The sequence below is a fragment of the Lactuca sativa genome, chromosome 5 (genome assembly GCF_002870075.4).
Source record: "Lactuca sativa cultivar Salinas chromosome 5, Lsat_Salinas_v11, whole genome shotgun sequence".
Lineage (NCBI taxonomy): Eukaryota > Viridiplantae > Streptophyta > Magnoliopsida > Asterales > Asteraceae > Lactuca > Lactuca sativa.
The window spans coordinates 78,347,635-78,363,601 of record NC_056627.2 but is presented as its reverse complement, the minus strand read 5'-3'; the positions used below and the strand labels follow the sequence as shown (position 1 = coordinate 78,363,601).

Below are 15,967 nucleotides of genomic sequence, written 5' to 3'. Positions count from 1 at the left end.
CTTCAAGCTTTAGCCTCCAAAAGCTCCTTTCCTTCTTCTTCACTAAGTCAACAATGCACAATTAGCTCCAAAAACACTCACACACACTAAGAACGATGGGAGGCTCTCTCTTAGGGTTTCACTCACTGGTATGGAGGCTGAGAAATGAGCCTTAGCACCCTTTAAATAGTGCACAAGTCAGAATAGGGTTTTGCACCTAGGCCGGGTACGCCCGACGTAACTATGGGTATGCCCAGCGTACCTTGGCGACTCCGCGTCCAAAATAAGCGCATGAGTACGTGCAGCGTACTCCCGAGTACGCCCAACGTACTCATTTGCCACATATTTCCTCTGAAGGGCTAAACTTGACAACAAGAGAAAAGAAGGAGGATTGAATAGTTGTACCTGAATCTTGGGATGTTACAATTCTCCCCCACTAGAACCAGACTTCGCCCTCGAAGTCTCATACTGAAAACAACTCCGGATGTTGCTCCCGCATTTCTGACTCTGTCTCCCAAGTCAGCTCGGACCCCCTCCGATGTTGCCACTGAACCTGAACCAGGGGCACCTCCTTGTTCCTCAGAACCTTGATCATTCGATCCACAAACGTGATTGGCCTTTTAGCATAATTCAGGCTCGCATCCACCTGAATATCCTCCAGTGACACCACTACCGACTCATCGGCTACACACTTTCTCAGCTGAGACACATGGAAGGTGTCGTGAATCTGGCTCAACTCCGCAGGTAGCTCTAAACGATATGCTACCCTGCCCACCCTCGCGATCACTCTAAACGGACTAATATATCAGGGCCCTAGCTTGCCTCTCTTCCTGAACCAGATCTCTTTTCCAAGGAGATACCTTCAGGAGCACAAAATCTCCGACATGAAACTCAAGCTCGGACTGACGCCTATCCGCATAACTCTTCTGGTGACTCTGAGCGGTCAACAACCTCTGTCTGACCTGCTGTATCTGCTCTGTCGTCTGAAGCACTATCTCTGTACTACCCATCATGCGTTGCCCTACCTCTCCCCAGTAAATGGGAGTCCAACACCTCCTCCCATATAACAGCTCAAAGGGTGGCATACCGATGCTCGAATGATGGCTGTTGTTATAGGAAAACTCTGCCAAGGGTAAATACATGTCCTAACTCCCTCCGAAGTCCAATACACATGCCCGAAGCATGTCCTCGAGTGTCTGAATCGTCCGCTCGCTCTGCCCGTCAGTCTCTGGGTGGTATGCGGTACCAAAATGCAACCTCGTACCCAATTCCTCATGAAATTTCTTCCAAAATCTGGATGTGAAACGCACATCTTGATCTGAGACGATCGAGATCGGTACTCCATGCCGTGATACCACCTCTCTCACATACAACTCTGCCAACCTCTCAGCGGAAGAGCTCTCATTGATAGCAAGGAAGTGAACGCTCTTCGTCAACCTGTCCACAATCACCCAAATTGCATCGACACCCCTAGCAGTCCTCGGAAATTTGGTGATAAAATCCATGGTAATATGTTCCCACTTCCACTCGGGAAACTCCAACGGCTGCAACTTACCATGCGGTATCTGGTGCTCGGCCTTAACCCTACGACAGGTTAAGCACCTCTCAACAAACCACGCGACATCCCTTTTCATACAGGGCCACCAATACTCTCTCTTCAGGTCCAAATACATCTTAGTGGCTCCGGGGTGGATCAAAAACCTCAATCTATGCGCCTCCTCCATCAAGATGGTACGCGTTCCACCCACAAACGGTACCCAAATCCGACCCTGAAAGGTCATAATCCCTCGACTATCGGTGACGAACTCCGATACCTGCCGGATAACCCGCTCTCTCTTACGGTTCTCTGGTCGCACGGCCTCAGCCTGGGCCCCTCGAATGGTGTCAAACACTGGAGTCATCACTGTTAATCTCATGCAAATGTCTCGTATTGGGGTGCTCTCTGCCCTACGACTCAGGGCATCGACTACCATATTAGCCTTACGCGGGTGGTACAGGATCTCACAGTCATAATCCTTTACCACATCCAACCATCTCCTCTGGCGCATATTCAGGTTGGGCTGATCCATCAAGTACTTCAAGCTCTTTTGGTCCGTGTATATGGTACACCGAAACCCATACAGATAGTGACGCCATATCTTGAGGGCGAACACCACTGCCCCCAACTCTAGATCGTGGATGGGATACCTCGTCTCATGAGGCTTCAGTTGCCTCGATGCGTATGCTATCACATGCCCTCTCTGCATCAGCACCGCTCCCAGCCCCGATATCGACGCGTCACAATACACCACAAAGTCCTCCATCCCCTCTGGAAGGGCTAACACTAGGGCTTCGCACAGTCTCTAGCGAAGTGTCTCGAAGGAGGCCTGCTACTCTGGGCCCCATGAAAAAGTAACACCCTTCCGGGTCAACCTGGTGAGTAGCACGAAGATCTTGGAGAAATCCCTGATAAATCTCCGGTAATAGCCTGCCAACCCTAAGAAACTCCTGATCTCGGTGGGGGACCTCGGCACCGCCCAACTCATCACTGCCTCAATCTTGGCCGGGTCGACCAATATCCCATTCTGGTTAACGAGGTGCCCCAGGAACTGGACCTCTCGTAACCAGAAATCACACTTGGAGAATTTAGCATAAAGCCTCTCCGATCTCAAAACCCCAAGGATCTCCCTCAAATGCTCCTCATGCAGCTCTCTGGATCTCGAATACACCAATATATCGTCGATGAACACGATAATCGAGCGATCCAACATCGGCCTGCACACTCTGTTCATGCGATCCATGAACGCTGTCGGTGCATTGGTGAGCCCGAAAGGCATCACCACGAACTCGTAGTGCCCGTAATGAGTCCTGAACGCTGTCTTCTGGATATCCTCATCTCATACTCTCATCTGATGATATCCAGACCTCAAATCAATCTTGGAAAACCAAGACGCTCCCTGCAACTGATCGAAAAAATCGTCAATCCTCGGTAAGGGGTAACGATTCTTGACCGTCATCTTGTTAAACTCCCGGTAGTCAATGCACATCCGGTGTGAACCATCTTTTTTCTTGACAAAAAGGATAGGTGCTCCCCACGGCGAACTACTCGTCCGAATAAACCCCTTCCCCAGCAGCTCCTAAATCTGCGAGGATAGCTCCTGCATCTCTGGAGGCGCAAGGTGATAGGAAGCCTTGGCGATAGGCGCAGCCCCCGGAACCAAATCGATACGGAACTCTACCTGCCTCTCGGGAGGCACACCCGACAACTCCTCCGAGAAAACATCCGGGAACTCTTGCATTATCGGAACCTCATCAACTGACCTAGGTCTCTCTGAATCAACCCTCGCATCCAACACATACGCCACAAACCCACTACACCCCTGCTGTAGACTCTGCCTCGCTCTAGCGGCCGAACAAAATGCCGACCCCGAACGTGTACCTTCACCGTACACAGTAAGAACTCCCCCACTAGGGTCTCGTATGGTCACCAGCTGTCGCTCGCAGTCGATAACCACTCCGAATCTACTCAACCAGTCCATGCCCACGATGACACAAACATATCCCATCGTAATAGGAATTAAATCAATCGGGAATTCAACACCGAAAATGTCGAGTACACACCCTCTGATCACCTCTATGGCATACATCGCCCTCTTGTCAGCTATGGAAACTCTTAGAGGTCGAATCAACGCCTCACGACTAACACTGATGTGCTGACTAAAAGCCAAAGATACAAAAGACCGACTCGCACCCGAGTCAAATAACACCAAGGCAGGTACATAACTCACAAGAAAAGTACCTACACATAACATAATATAAGCACAGTATCTCAACATCAAAATAAATACATGAAAGAATAGATACGAGCCATGACATCGGGCGCTGCGCGGACCTCCTCCGTGGTCAACTGGAAGGCTCTCCCTCGCGCCTTCGGTGCCTCGGCCTTCACTGGCCGACTGTCCGTAGCTCTCACTACAGCAGGGACAGATCCCTGAGATGCTCCCTGTGCTGACCCTCGCAGCTGTGGACACTCTGCCTTCCGGTGTCCGGTCTGGTTGCAGTGAAAACAAACTACAAACCCCTTGGGGCAATCCTTGGTCATATGCCCCTCCTTGCCACATTTGTAGCAAGACCCTGCTTTGCACACCCCCTCATGGCTCTTGCTGCACTTGCCACAAGTGCGGCCCCTCTGGCTCCCAGGTCTCGAATTGGCGGGCTTGGCCCGCTTGGCTGCCGCCTATGATTGTGTCGGTCGCCGATCTCTCCCTTGAGACTTAGCCTCCTCCCTAGCCTGAGTCTCCAGCTCTATCTCCCTCTTCCGGGCATTTGCCTGAAGCTCGGAAAATGTCCGGTATGTCGAGTTCGCCACGAACTCTCATATATCCCTCCTCAAAATGCTCAGATATCGGCTCATACATGCCTGCTCAGAGGACACGTGCTCTGGGCAGAACATCGCCCGCTCATGGAACATCCTCGTAATCACTATGACAAACTCAGTACCCTGCTTGAGGGTCAGAAACTCCTGGGCCAAACGCTCCCTCTCCACCTGGGGAACATACTCATCTCGGAACATAGCAGTGAACCTCTCCCAGGTCACTGCAGCAAGCTCAGTAGGCGTATAGTGCGTCGTCACAAACTTCCACCAGTCTTTCGCTCCTAAGCGAAGCTGGTTCACCGCGAACCGGACTCTCAAATGCTCTGGATATGAGCAAGTAAAGAAACACCCCTCTATGTTTGAAATCCACCTCATCGCCGCAATCGGGTCCTGGGTCCCATCAAACTCCGGTGGTTTTGTGTTGCTGAACTCTCGGAACAGCAACGCATCACCACCCTGCGGCCTAGTCGCAGCTATAGCTGCAGTGGCCACAGCAACAACAGCCTCAGAAAGAGCAGCGTACCTCTCATCAAAAGTCTCTATCTGTGTGGTCTTGATAGACCCAAACATCTTTGGTATCTCTACCCTGATGGCCGCAGCCACCTCCTCATGGATGATCCTATGGATCTCCTCGTCACTCGTACCGCTGCTCTCTGGTGTGTGGCGTGTCCCAACCATGATCTCTCTCTCTCTCTGAAATACAACATAAAAATATCAGGGACTCGCTCGAGTATACTCACACTCGAATACTCTACCCTACTTGTTCCTTGGTACTCTAAGGATTCTTATTTGGACTGTGCACTGACCCGGTGTCTTCAGTAGTACGGGCCCAATACTACCGTCCACACCGCATCGACATTCACCCTAATTCCTCCTCCCAGAGTCCCAAATCCTAAGTACTCTACTCTTTCTAATCATATGATACTCGCTAGCAGATCTCTTATAAGCTCCTCGCTGCTATCTAAACACTCTTAAGCATCCCTAGCAGCAAGACTCCTAGACTAAGGCATCACATATTAGGCCACTCTAGTCCTAATAAGAATACCTAGTCTACTCTAGCATGCATAATATAACTCATCATATAACATATCATATCATATCTAATAACACTTATTGTAATGGTATTTTGGGAAATCACTGTTCGGGCGCTGGCTGTTCGTACACACGGCTCTGCTCTGTTTGTCTCGAAAGCTCTTTTTACTCTTTTGAAAATTATTTTATTATCGAAATTTCCTCAAATCCTCAGTTTGAGTTCAGATACGCCCGAAGGTGCACCCGAATCCCTCAAACCAAGGCTCTGATACCAACTTGTAACACCGTAAAAATTAAAACAATTTTTCGCATTTTCAAAACACATTTTCCAAACACATTTATTAATAAAATGTCATTGTATCATATCTTTGTTTCACAAAACTTTCCCCAAGATCGAAATACATAAAATCCCATGTGTGTGTACGAATCATGTCGGCGCCTTCCCGCGTTCATCACTGGTACCTGAAACACATAACACATAACACCGTAAGCATAAAGCTTAGTGAGTTCCCCAAAATACCACTCTAACACATATTAGCCACTCGATGCTATAACTCTGTTTGACCCTCTGGTCAATGTGTCTCAGTGGGACCCTCCAGTCCCAACTCTTTGTGGGCCCTTTGGCCCTAACTCTGTGGACCCAAAGGTCCTAACTCTATGGACCCACTGGTCCTAACTCTGTAAACTCTGAATCATGCATATCACATATCCCAATAATCATAACACAAAAATAGCATGCAAATACACTGGCACCTAACTCTGAAATACACTGTCACATACTCTGTTTACCACTTTAAGTAAAGTATAGTGAGCAGACTCACCTCTGGTAACTCGGTAAATCTCTGACTCGGTAAACTCTGGTCTAGCCTCCGCTTAATCACATGAAATAAATACCCTGTTTAATATAACTCTCAAAGGCTAGACTATGTCCACTTACAACACTCTCAGAAGGGTAAAAGACCATTTTACCCCTCTCATAACTCAAAAGGCCCCACTATAGACCATACCCTAAAAGTCAACCAAAAGTCAACTTTTCGGGTTATGCTGCGCGTACCAGATGTGTACGCTGAGCGTACTCGGCTGCCTCTCAGAATCGGGGAACGCCACCCAGTACACGGCGCGTACTGGGATTACGCTCGGCGTACTCCCCTGCTTCAGCCCTTTAGCTCTTGAGGTCTTAAACAGTTAAGACCCACGTCCAACTTCTAGATCTGACCACTTCTAAGCCTCTTAATCCATAAAGTTGATGACTTTAAGCCTTTGCATGGCTGAACAAGTCACCAACTCCCATAATATTCCATTCTCTAACTCTAGAAGGCTTATTACTCAAGCATGACCTCATATCAGCAACCAAGATGGAAACTTTATGGATCTAAACCACTAATATCACTGAAAAAGGACAGATCTCGGACCATGGAGCACCTTACACTCATAAAGTCTCCACCTTTGGGGTTTTTAACCCTAGAAATGACGCATGCAACAACAAACCAAAATAAGAGGAAAGTTTTGAACTTTATACCTCTAAGTGTAGCCCCTTTCTCTGTAGATCTCAGATCCAAACTTGCACTTCAATCTTTAGTCTTCAAAAGCTCCTTTCCTTCTTCTTCACTAAGTCACCAATGCACAATTAGCTCCAACAACACTCACACACACTAAGAACGATGGGAGGCTCTCTCTTAGGGTTTCACTCACTGGTATGGAGGCTGAGAAATGAGCCTTAGCACCCTTTAAATAGTGCACAAGTCAGAATAGGGTTTTGCACCTGGGCCAGGTACGCTCGGCGTAACTCTGGGTACGCCCAGCGTACCTTGGCGACTCTGCGTCCAAAATAAGCGCATGAGTACGCGCAGCGTACTCATTTGCCACATATTTCCTCTAAAGGGCTAAACTTGACAACAAGAGAAAAGAAGGAGGATTGAATAGCTGTACCTGAATCTTGGGATGTTACATACATTGAGAAAAACAATAAACATACATAAGTAGTAAGTACAAATACATAATACTTTTAAACGTGAACTTATTTAATTGTTATTGACGAGACATGAACATGAAAGAGTGTCGTGACATGTAAAGAGAGACTTCACATGAATCGTATATAGGCCACCACAATTTTTCAATATGCTCTCTACGACCTAAAATCCATTTGAATCAAAACAAAATGTTCCCAAACTTAGGTCACTTGGTGAGGTAAAACCGATACAACAATATCGTTTTGTACCACAACCATTTTTTTTTAATTTAGAGAGTTTTTTATTTTAATTGTGGTTACATTTTTCCAACCATCGCCTATTTAATGTATCTTCACATGGGAAAATGGCCAAAAGAATCTTTATGAATACAATTCACTTACCTTACACCCACCTACCACAACTTTTTATGTAGACGGAAAACTCTTACCTAACACTTACCTATCACATGTCTATGAATACAAACAATTATTACCTAACATCTACCTAGCACAAACTCTTTATGAATACAAACAACTCTTACCTATCGCCCACCTACCGCAACTCTTTATGAATATAAACAACTCTTACCTAAAACTCATTTACCATACTTCTTTATGAATATAAAAAAACTCTTATCTAACACCTACCTTCCACAATTCTTTATAAAAAAAACATCTAACTCTTACCTAACACCTTATCAAACCACTATATAAAAAGGTGAAGACCATAACATTCTTCACAACAAAGCTAATTAATCCTACTGCTTAGCTTTATTCCAAAATTGTTTTCCAACTAGTCTAGAATTTCTCATAAATTTAAATGCCCTTCAACCTCTATTGATCATCGGCCCTTTAATTTCCACGCAACATGTGATTAATAAAAGATGTTTCGGCCAAAAAAGCAGAGGTTGACGAGATGAGTGAGTCTGATACCCGAATTTGAAGAAAGATAGTATTTGATAGAAGAAATTGATGCCAAGAATTAGTGTTTAACCTAAAAAAAATCAAATTAAATTGTGGATCAGAGACTTTGAGTATAATGATGAGCGTAAATATAAAGATTTATTGAGTGTTTTGATTTGTGAAGCAAATGAGTAAAAGAAAAACATGGGAAAAAAATCTGCACATGATTTTCTAGAATGGTCGTTCAAAGAAACTGATTGGTGTTATTTCTTTATGTACTAATCAAATGTAAAGCTCTTTTCCATTAATGGACTCTAAGTATGATTTTACATTTTATTAAGTGTTGGAATCTTCACATATTTTCCTGTTAAAAAAACCCGATAGTCGACCCAAAATCCGGCTAAAATATAGCTCCTTTGAGGTCCAGATTCAAATTGGCATATTTAAATCTTGATGGGTCCATTGATGCTCGCCTGCCGCCTAGGTAGCACTTCGGGCGCACGAAAGCCCTACCTCCTTGTACATCTCTATTCATCCATGAAACCGGAAAAAAATAAAGAAAATTTATGGTTTATAAGAAGAAATAAACACATATCCTGGTGCAGATGATTCGTGAAGATATAAACCTTCTTTATTACAATGATAAACTAAAACAAAGATGACTAGTTTCATTAGCGACCATGGTGAGGATAAACTAAAACAAAGAATAATCAAAATCACAAGATCACCTATTTTATATATCATTAAATTTTATTTAAGGTTTCACATATTTTAGATTAAGGTCTCATCATCTTGGTTTTCATTTTGAAGTATAGATAGATTATGCTGGTTGTGAGAGTGTGAAAGAAGATTAGCCGAAGCCGGTTATGAAGACGACAAAAACAAAATAAGAACCATATCGCTTCGGTTAGTCTGTGGCTGGTTTTAACATTTTAGAACTATATATATGAGAATTTATATGAAAGATCTATATGCCCAAGAGTCGTTATAGAATGATATTTGCTAATAACATATGATTCTATAGGGTCACACCTTATAGCAAGTTACTACTTATTAATTATTATTAGAATTTAATTATTAATAAATATAATCAACACTTGAATTAATTGGAAAATTATTATTTTGTGAAAATAATATTTTACCAACATATTGAGAATTATTGTTTCTAGGAAATAATAATAAAAGAGAAAAAATAACTAGTTACATTCATATAATATGCATATATAAGTCATGTACAATTATTTGGTCATTTTGAGTAATCATCTTGTTACTACTTGTAACTAGTTAGTTAGGAGCTTGAATAAAGATCACACCAAAAATGTAGATCCCTTTTGAGGGGTGGGATTGCGACTTGGTTGACTTGTGTTGCTTGCATGCATTCCTTACATGTCCTTATTTGTACACTTAATGGGGTATTGTCCTTCACATGTGTGGCTAAGTATAAAAGGAAAAGTAAGAGTGAAAAACTAGCTAGTTTTTCATCTCTTTTTCTCTCCTTTTGGGCTGCCGAAACTATAGGCTTCATGCCCTCTCTCTCTCTCTCTCACACACACACACACTATCTATCTATCTATCTATCTATCTATCTATCTATCTATTTATCTCTATTGCAATTTGGTGCATAAATTAAGTAGTTATTAGTTTCTTCTTCTTAAGACTTATTTGGTATGTTTCTTAATGATTAAGAACAACTTATATATAAGTGAAGATTAACATCTTTGGTTGTTTACTCTTGCTTGGTTGATATTTCTAGAGAAGCTCCATTTTGAGTTGTTTGACATCTTCATCAACTTCCAACCTCCCGAAAGGAATCAAAGTCTTCAAAGGTTGTAACTCTTTTTCTTTCTATGGTTGATTTAATATTTTCATGATTTGCAAAATAATCCTTGATTGGTTAAAATGGTTTTTGAGTTTATTCTAATGACAAAGCTTCCATTGCCGTTTTTAGTGTTTTTGGGAGAACAATGTTGAATAAAACCCAACTATATATATATATATATATATATATATATATATATATATATATATATATATATATATATATATATATATATATATATATATATATATATATATATATATATATATATATATATATATATATATATATATTCTTTAAGGATTTAAGATGAAATATGCTACTACCACATTCATCCAATAGAGCTACATAAAAACCCGCCAAACTCGACACAACATGCAACCACTTTTTTTAAAGTTTAGAGAGATTTTATTTTAGTTATGGTTACATTTCTTTCAACCATCACTTATTTAATATATATTCACATGGGAAAATGATCTTTGTGAATACAATTCACTCTTACCTTACACCTACCTACCACAACTTTTATATACACAAACAACTCTTACCTAACACTCACCTATCACAACTATTTATGAATACAAACAACTCTCATCTAACATCCACTTACCATAATTCTTTATAAATACAAACAACTCTTATCTAACACCCACCTATCACGATTCTTTATGAATACAAACAACTATTACTTAACATCCACCTACCACAATTTTCTATAAAAATATCGAACTCTTATCTAACACCTTATCAAACCACTATATATAAAGATGTGAAGACCATAACATTCTTCACAACAAAGCTAATTAATCATAATGCTCAAATTTACTCCAAAAATATTTTTGACCGGTCTAAAATCGCTCATAAATTTAGATATCCTTTAACCTCCGATGATCGGCTCGGGCCCTTGTCCATTCCTAATGTGACGAAGAAAGATGTATTGGTCAAAGAATCAAAGGTTAACAAGGTGAATGGGTTTTTAAGGAAGAAAGAGAGCGTATGCTATAAGAAATTGAAGCCAAGAATTAAATGGATAACGCAAACAAAAAAAATCAAATACCCTACATGGTTGAACATAGACGCCAAGTACAAGGATAAGCATCAACACAAAGATCTAATGAGCGTAGTGATTTACGAAAATATGAATAAAAGACAAGCATGGATTAACTAGAAAAAAGAAAAATTATCATACAGTTCTACAATCCCTTTCAAAGAAACTGATTATTAGTATTTATTTATGTCCTAATCAAATGTAAAGCTATTTTCCATTATAAAATCTAAACATGCTTTTAAGTTTTCATGGATTTTAGATTAGGGTTTCACCATATCTTGGTTTTCATTTTGAAGATAGATGGATTATGTGGATAGTGGGAGCCTAAAAGAAGATGAAAAACCACAAGTTGTGATGAAAACAAACGACAAAAACAAAATAAAAACCACTCCGCTTTGGTTAGTCTATGGCTGATTTTGAGTTTTGACCTTTTAGAACTACAATTGTAAGAATTCATTTGAGCTCAAATATATTTTAACTACAAGGGATTTTGCCACTTTCCAAAATACTTCTAAAAAAAATCATGTCCTCAATTCCTTTTTGTAGAATCAAATTTATGTATAGAATAACCATAACCATAACCATAACCAAACATAACATTTGGACCTAATATAAAGGCTACATAAAACTGGAAACATATGATAGAAAAAAGTAAAAATAACAATAATGAAAAAATTGTGTTATTAACATACATAAAATGTACATCATATAGCTTTGTTGATGATCTTTAGTTATGAGAATTTCTTTTTTCCTTCAAGAGAGATCTCATCTCCCCCAGCTTCAATGCTTAAGCACCTTCCCTACATAGTTTCTATAATTAATAATTTAATATATAACTTTTAACAATTTTACTTTAACTTTAAAAAGGCTAAAATCTTACCTCATGTCACTCATAATGATGCAGAAGAAGCCTTGGATGCAAGGTGTGAGCAATAATCAGTTGGCAAATCACCTTCTTCAACATTTTCTCAAGCATTACATTACATGTTGGAAATTGTAATTCTTGAAAATTTTCTGTATATAACAATGTAAAGATAAATACAAGTAAACAACTACATAAAACATGAAACATTCATAATACAAAAAAAGATACAAAAGTAAAAAAAAAAAAAAAAGCATACCATCAATAATACAACAGAAGAAAGACTTGCAGCCTCAAGAATAACACACATTGCAATTTCAATAAGCCGCACCTCCATGTGTTCAAGGTTTAGGGTTTAGGGTTTAGGGTTTAGGGTACTTCATTATAAAATCATTGGCCTTGATCAATTCTCAACCACTTTTGATAAACACCATAAGCCCCATCAAGATTCCCAATCTTGAAATACTTTTTAATAAGTATTTGAAAAGGGAAATGATCAATCACTAAATTATTACACTTTTTTAGCATATGAAAACTAAAAATTCTCTCTGCATCTTCGATTTTACCTCTCATACAAAACCCTTTTATCAATTTTGTATATGTAATAACATCCGGTTCATACCCTCTTTCCAACATATCATCATGAATTTGCTCAGCCGAATAAAGATGTCCAAATTCCGATTCTGCCCCTACCAACAAATTATAAGTCACTGTATCAGGCAAAGGACCAGATGAAATCATCTCCTTCATCACCAAATGAGCCTTGGATATTTCTCTACGTTTTATAAACATGTGAATCAAAGCATTATAAGTAAACACATTAGGCAAAACACCATATTCCATCATCTGATTCATTATATGTAATGTGTTTTGCTTATCTCCATGTCTACCATATCCACCAATCACAAGGTTCCACGTCAGCAGTGGAGGAATCATTGATTTTTCCAACATGGAATTAAGTAACTCGTGAGCTGTTACCACGTTTTCAAGTCTACATAACCCTTGGATTAGTATATTGTATGTGATTTTATCTGGAGTAACACCCATTTTTGACATGACTTTGTAGAGATAAACAGCTTCATCAATTCTTTTCATCTTACAAAGTGTGTTTATAAGAGTGTTGTAGGTGAAATTATCTGGAAGAAAACCGATTTTTAGCATTTGGTTTATGTATTTATATGCAAGAATCAAATCATATCTCAAAGAAGATCCATGGATGACAACATTATATGCAACAACATCCACTTCTTTACTCAAAATCTCTTTCCAAAGTGTAAAAGCAAGAGATGTATCTCCTTTCTTGAAAGAACTATCCATGAGAATTGTTGAGGCTATAACAGTCTTTTCACTATATTCATCTGTTAATTCCAATAGAAGTGCCCTAGCTTCTTCTAACTTCTCTTTCTTGCAATGTGCATGTACTAGAATAGTGTAAGTGATTACATTTGGTTTTACTTTCCCATAGTTCATAGCTGAAATAAGATCTAGAGCTTTATCTGTATCACCAAAAGCACAATAACCCTTCATTAAAGTGTTGTAGGTAGCAACATTAGGAGATGGGCCCCACAAACTCATCTGAGTTACAAGCCATTCTGCTTTCTCAAATGCATTGACTTTACAGAATCCATTAATGAGGTAGTTATGTGTAACTACATCGGGAAAAATACCTTGATGTATCATTTTGCTTCTTAGCCTCAATGCTACTCCTAATCTACCCTCTAAACTTAAATTCCTAATTGTGTCTATATGTTGACTGTATCCTGCTTTTAATTTGTAGTTGTAATGGCCTATATGTGCCCATGACATGCTTTCCCTGAAAATTATATCAATGTTAACACAATGAAGGATTTGGATAGCTTGTGAAGTTACATAGTAAGAAAAAGTAGCTAATCTGACCTCATATGTTTCAACCTCTCCAAACTACACTTAAGAATGGCATCCAACACATTGAAGACCACTTCGGGATCACCACCACCACCCCCGGAATCTTTATCAGGTGCTGAAAAATCTTGTGTTTTCTGTTGATGTTTACTTCCAATTGCTTCAAGAAGATCTTGAAAAGCAAATGGGAATAGATCATTGCTCCTGGAAGTCCTACACATGCATTTACTTTGGTACTTTAGATTGATTCACATCAATTATAGAACACTAACAAGCCAAATGCTTTGAAAATGAAGGTCAAAATGTATGAATGCAAGTACTGTGAGATAGATTGATGATGCAAACATGTTTTTTGGCAGGGTATGAATGAACAGAGTGTCAAAGATGAAAATGTGCAAGAGAGTGAAAGAAATATCCAAATTCGAATCTTTTGTAAGTGAAATCTGTATATTTCAAATGCATATATTTGTATATTTGTTGCAATTGTAGGCTTCAAGGTACAAATGTTTATAGATTTCATCAGAATCCATGACTTTAGAAGATAAAAAGTGAACTCGATTGACATCGAAATCAAATATAGTAGCTCTTTGGAAAAACCAAGAGCACTTAAGTTACGTCAGTTACCTCGTATCAGTCAGATATGCGCTAGAGCGTGTGTAGCATAAAACGTCTATAAAGATCTGAGAAATGCGATCCTTGATAAAGCCTAGGGTTTGGAAACTGTTGTTGAACAGCCGATGAAATAGAAGATGCGGATCTTCAGTGGCAATCAATAGCTGTTTTTTGTTCAAAATTATATACACGTAAATATATATGAATCAAACATAGTGAAACAAACGAAGTTAAAATTAGAAGCTAAAGGAATAGAGATTGTGTATAGAAATCAGGTGACAGTTTGGGAACCTACGCTGGTCATCTTCAGGATTTCCACGTACACTGAAATGGTGATGCTTGTGGTTTTCCGGCGAACGGAATGCGGCAGTCCGTTGACGACGGCGGGTGCCAAAGAGATGGAGAGAGACGTCAATTGAGGTTAGGGATCGTTTTTGAAAGATTGCCATGGTAACTTGCTCCTTTTTCGATTCGATTTAGGTGGGTTTTTTTTTTTTTTTTTACTTAGAAAATGAAAATATAAAAACTATATTGGTTGTAAGTTGTAACAGTCTTTTGTATTTTTTATTTAATTAAATATCAAAAACCAATAATTATTTATATTTTGGCATTAAATATGATGATTTTTTCCAATATTATCAAAATATAAAGATTTGTTTAAAACATATATTTTTAATATTATATTACTAGGTGCGAGACCCGTGTATTACACGGGTTTATAAAAAAAAAATATAATATAAAATTATAAGCATTACATATTTTTTAAAGTAATAATTTTACATAAAAATATAATAAATATTAATATATAATGTAAGATATTTGAAAGGTTGTAAAATATTTATTACGAAATTTAATAGAATGATCTACTTTACATATATAAATATAACTAAAATGTGGATTTTAAATTTAAAAAAATTAAAAATACAAGAAAATGACAAGTGGAAAAAAAATAATTCAAAAACTCTTAAAAAATGACATGTGTCAAATTCAATGAAAACATGACATTTGGCTAAATTGATTTTCATTTATTATGTTAGATTATTTTAATATATATTGTTTGTTTAACGGATCGTATTATCTTACATTAATCTTGAGATTAATGTTATGAAAAATCTTAAATTTAGCACCGACTTTGAAAATTGCCCTAGCATTTATTTTTATTACTCCATTGTTTTTTATTTTAAAAAAAAAATCATTTGTAATATATTTTTTCTATCTAACGGATTATATTATCTTACATTAATTTTATAATGTCTTTTTATCTGACAGAGAATATCTATTATGAAAAAATATTTTTTCTTCTAAAAATTCATTGTTTCTATTATATTTTTGTCTAACAGCATTATCTTACATGAATCGTAGGCCTAACTGTGATTTCCTTAATTTTATAAACCACATTTTTCATTTTAAAAACATAAGTAAAACATTTAAAATTGTTTTCCATAAAAGACCAAGGTAACAAAGTGTTTTAAAATCCTCAAACGAGTAAATTACACGAATGGTCCTTATGGTTTGGGGTAATTTGCGCG

General features: G+C 38.9%; 1 protein-coding gene across 3 annotated transcripts; it reads right to left on the bottom strand.

The window, feature by feature from the left end:
- Positions 1 to 11,620: 11,620 nt before the first annotated feature.
- On the bottom strand, positions 11,621 to 14,922 carry LOC111885863 (pentatricopeptide repeat-containing protein At5g24830). 3 transcript variants are annotated; one of them, XM_023882090.3, is made up of 6 exons: positions 14,734 to 14,922; positions 14,451 to 14,602; positions 13,842 to 14,039; positions 12,205 to 13,758; positions 11,964 to 12,097; positions 11,621 to 11,894 (listed from the first exon to the last, which is right to left on the bottom strand). In XM_023882090.3, the coding sequence occupies exons 1-4, from the start codon at positions 14,740 to 14,742 to the stop codon at positions 12,336 to 12,338; spliced, it is 1,782 nt and encodes a 593-aa protein (XP_023737858.1). In that variant the 5' UTR covers positions 14,743 to 14,922; the 3' UTR covers positions 11,621 to 11,894; positions 11,964 to 12,097; positions 12,205 to 12,335. The 3 variants fall into 3 exon arrangements, with proteins under 3 accessions (XP_023737858.1, XP_023737857.1, XP_023737859.1); XM_023882089.3 differs by having other exon boundaries at positions 11,621 to 11,883; XM_023882091.3 differs by having other exon boundaries at positions 11,621 to 11,878.
- Positions 14,923 to 15,967: the final 1,045 nt, after the last annotated feature.

What these genes read in the sequence shown, in the direction of transcription:
- LOC111885863 (XM_023882090.3), bottom strand. An exon ending in GCATATCTGACTGATACGAG is followed by an intron (nt 14,040 to 14,450) that starts GTAACTGACGTA and finishes ATGCATGTGTAG; the next exon opens with GACTTCCAGGAGCAATGATC. An exon ending in GAGAGGTTGAAACATATGAG is followed by an intron (nt 13,759 to 13,841) that starts GTCAGATTAGCT and finishes TATAATTTTCAG; the next exon opens with GGAAAGCATGTCATGGGCAC.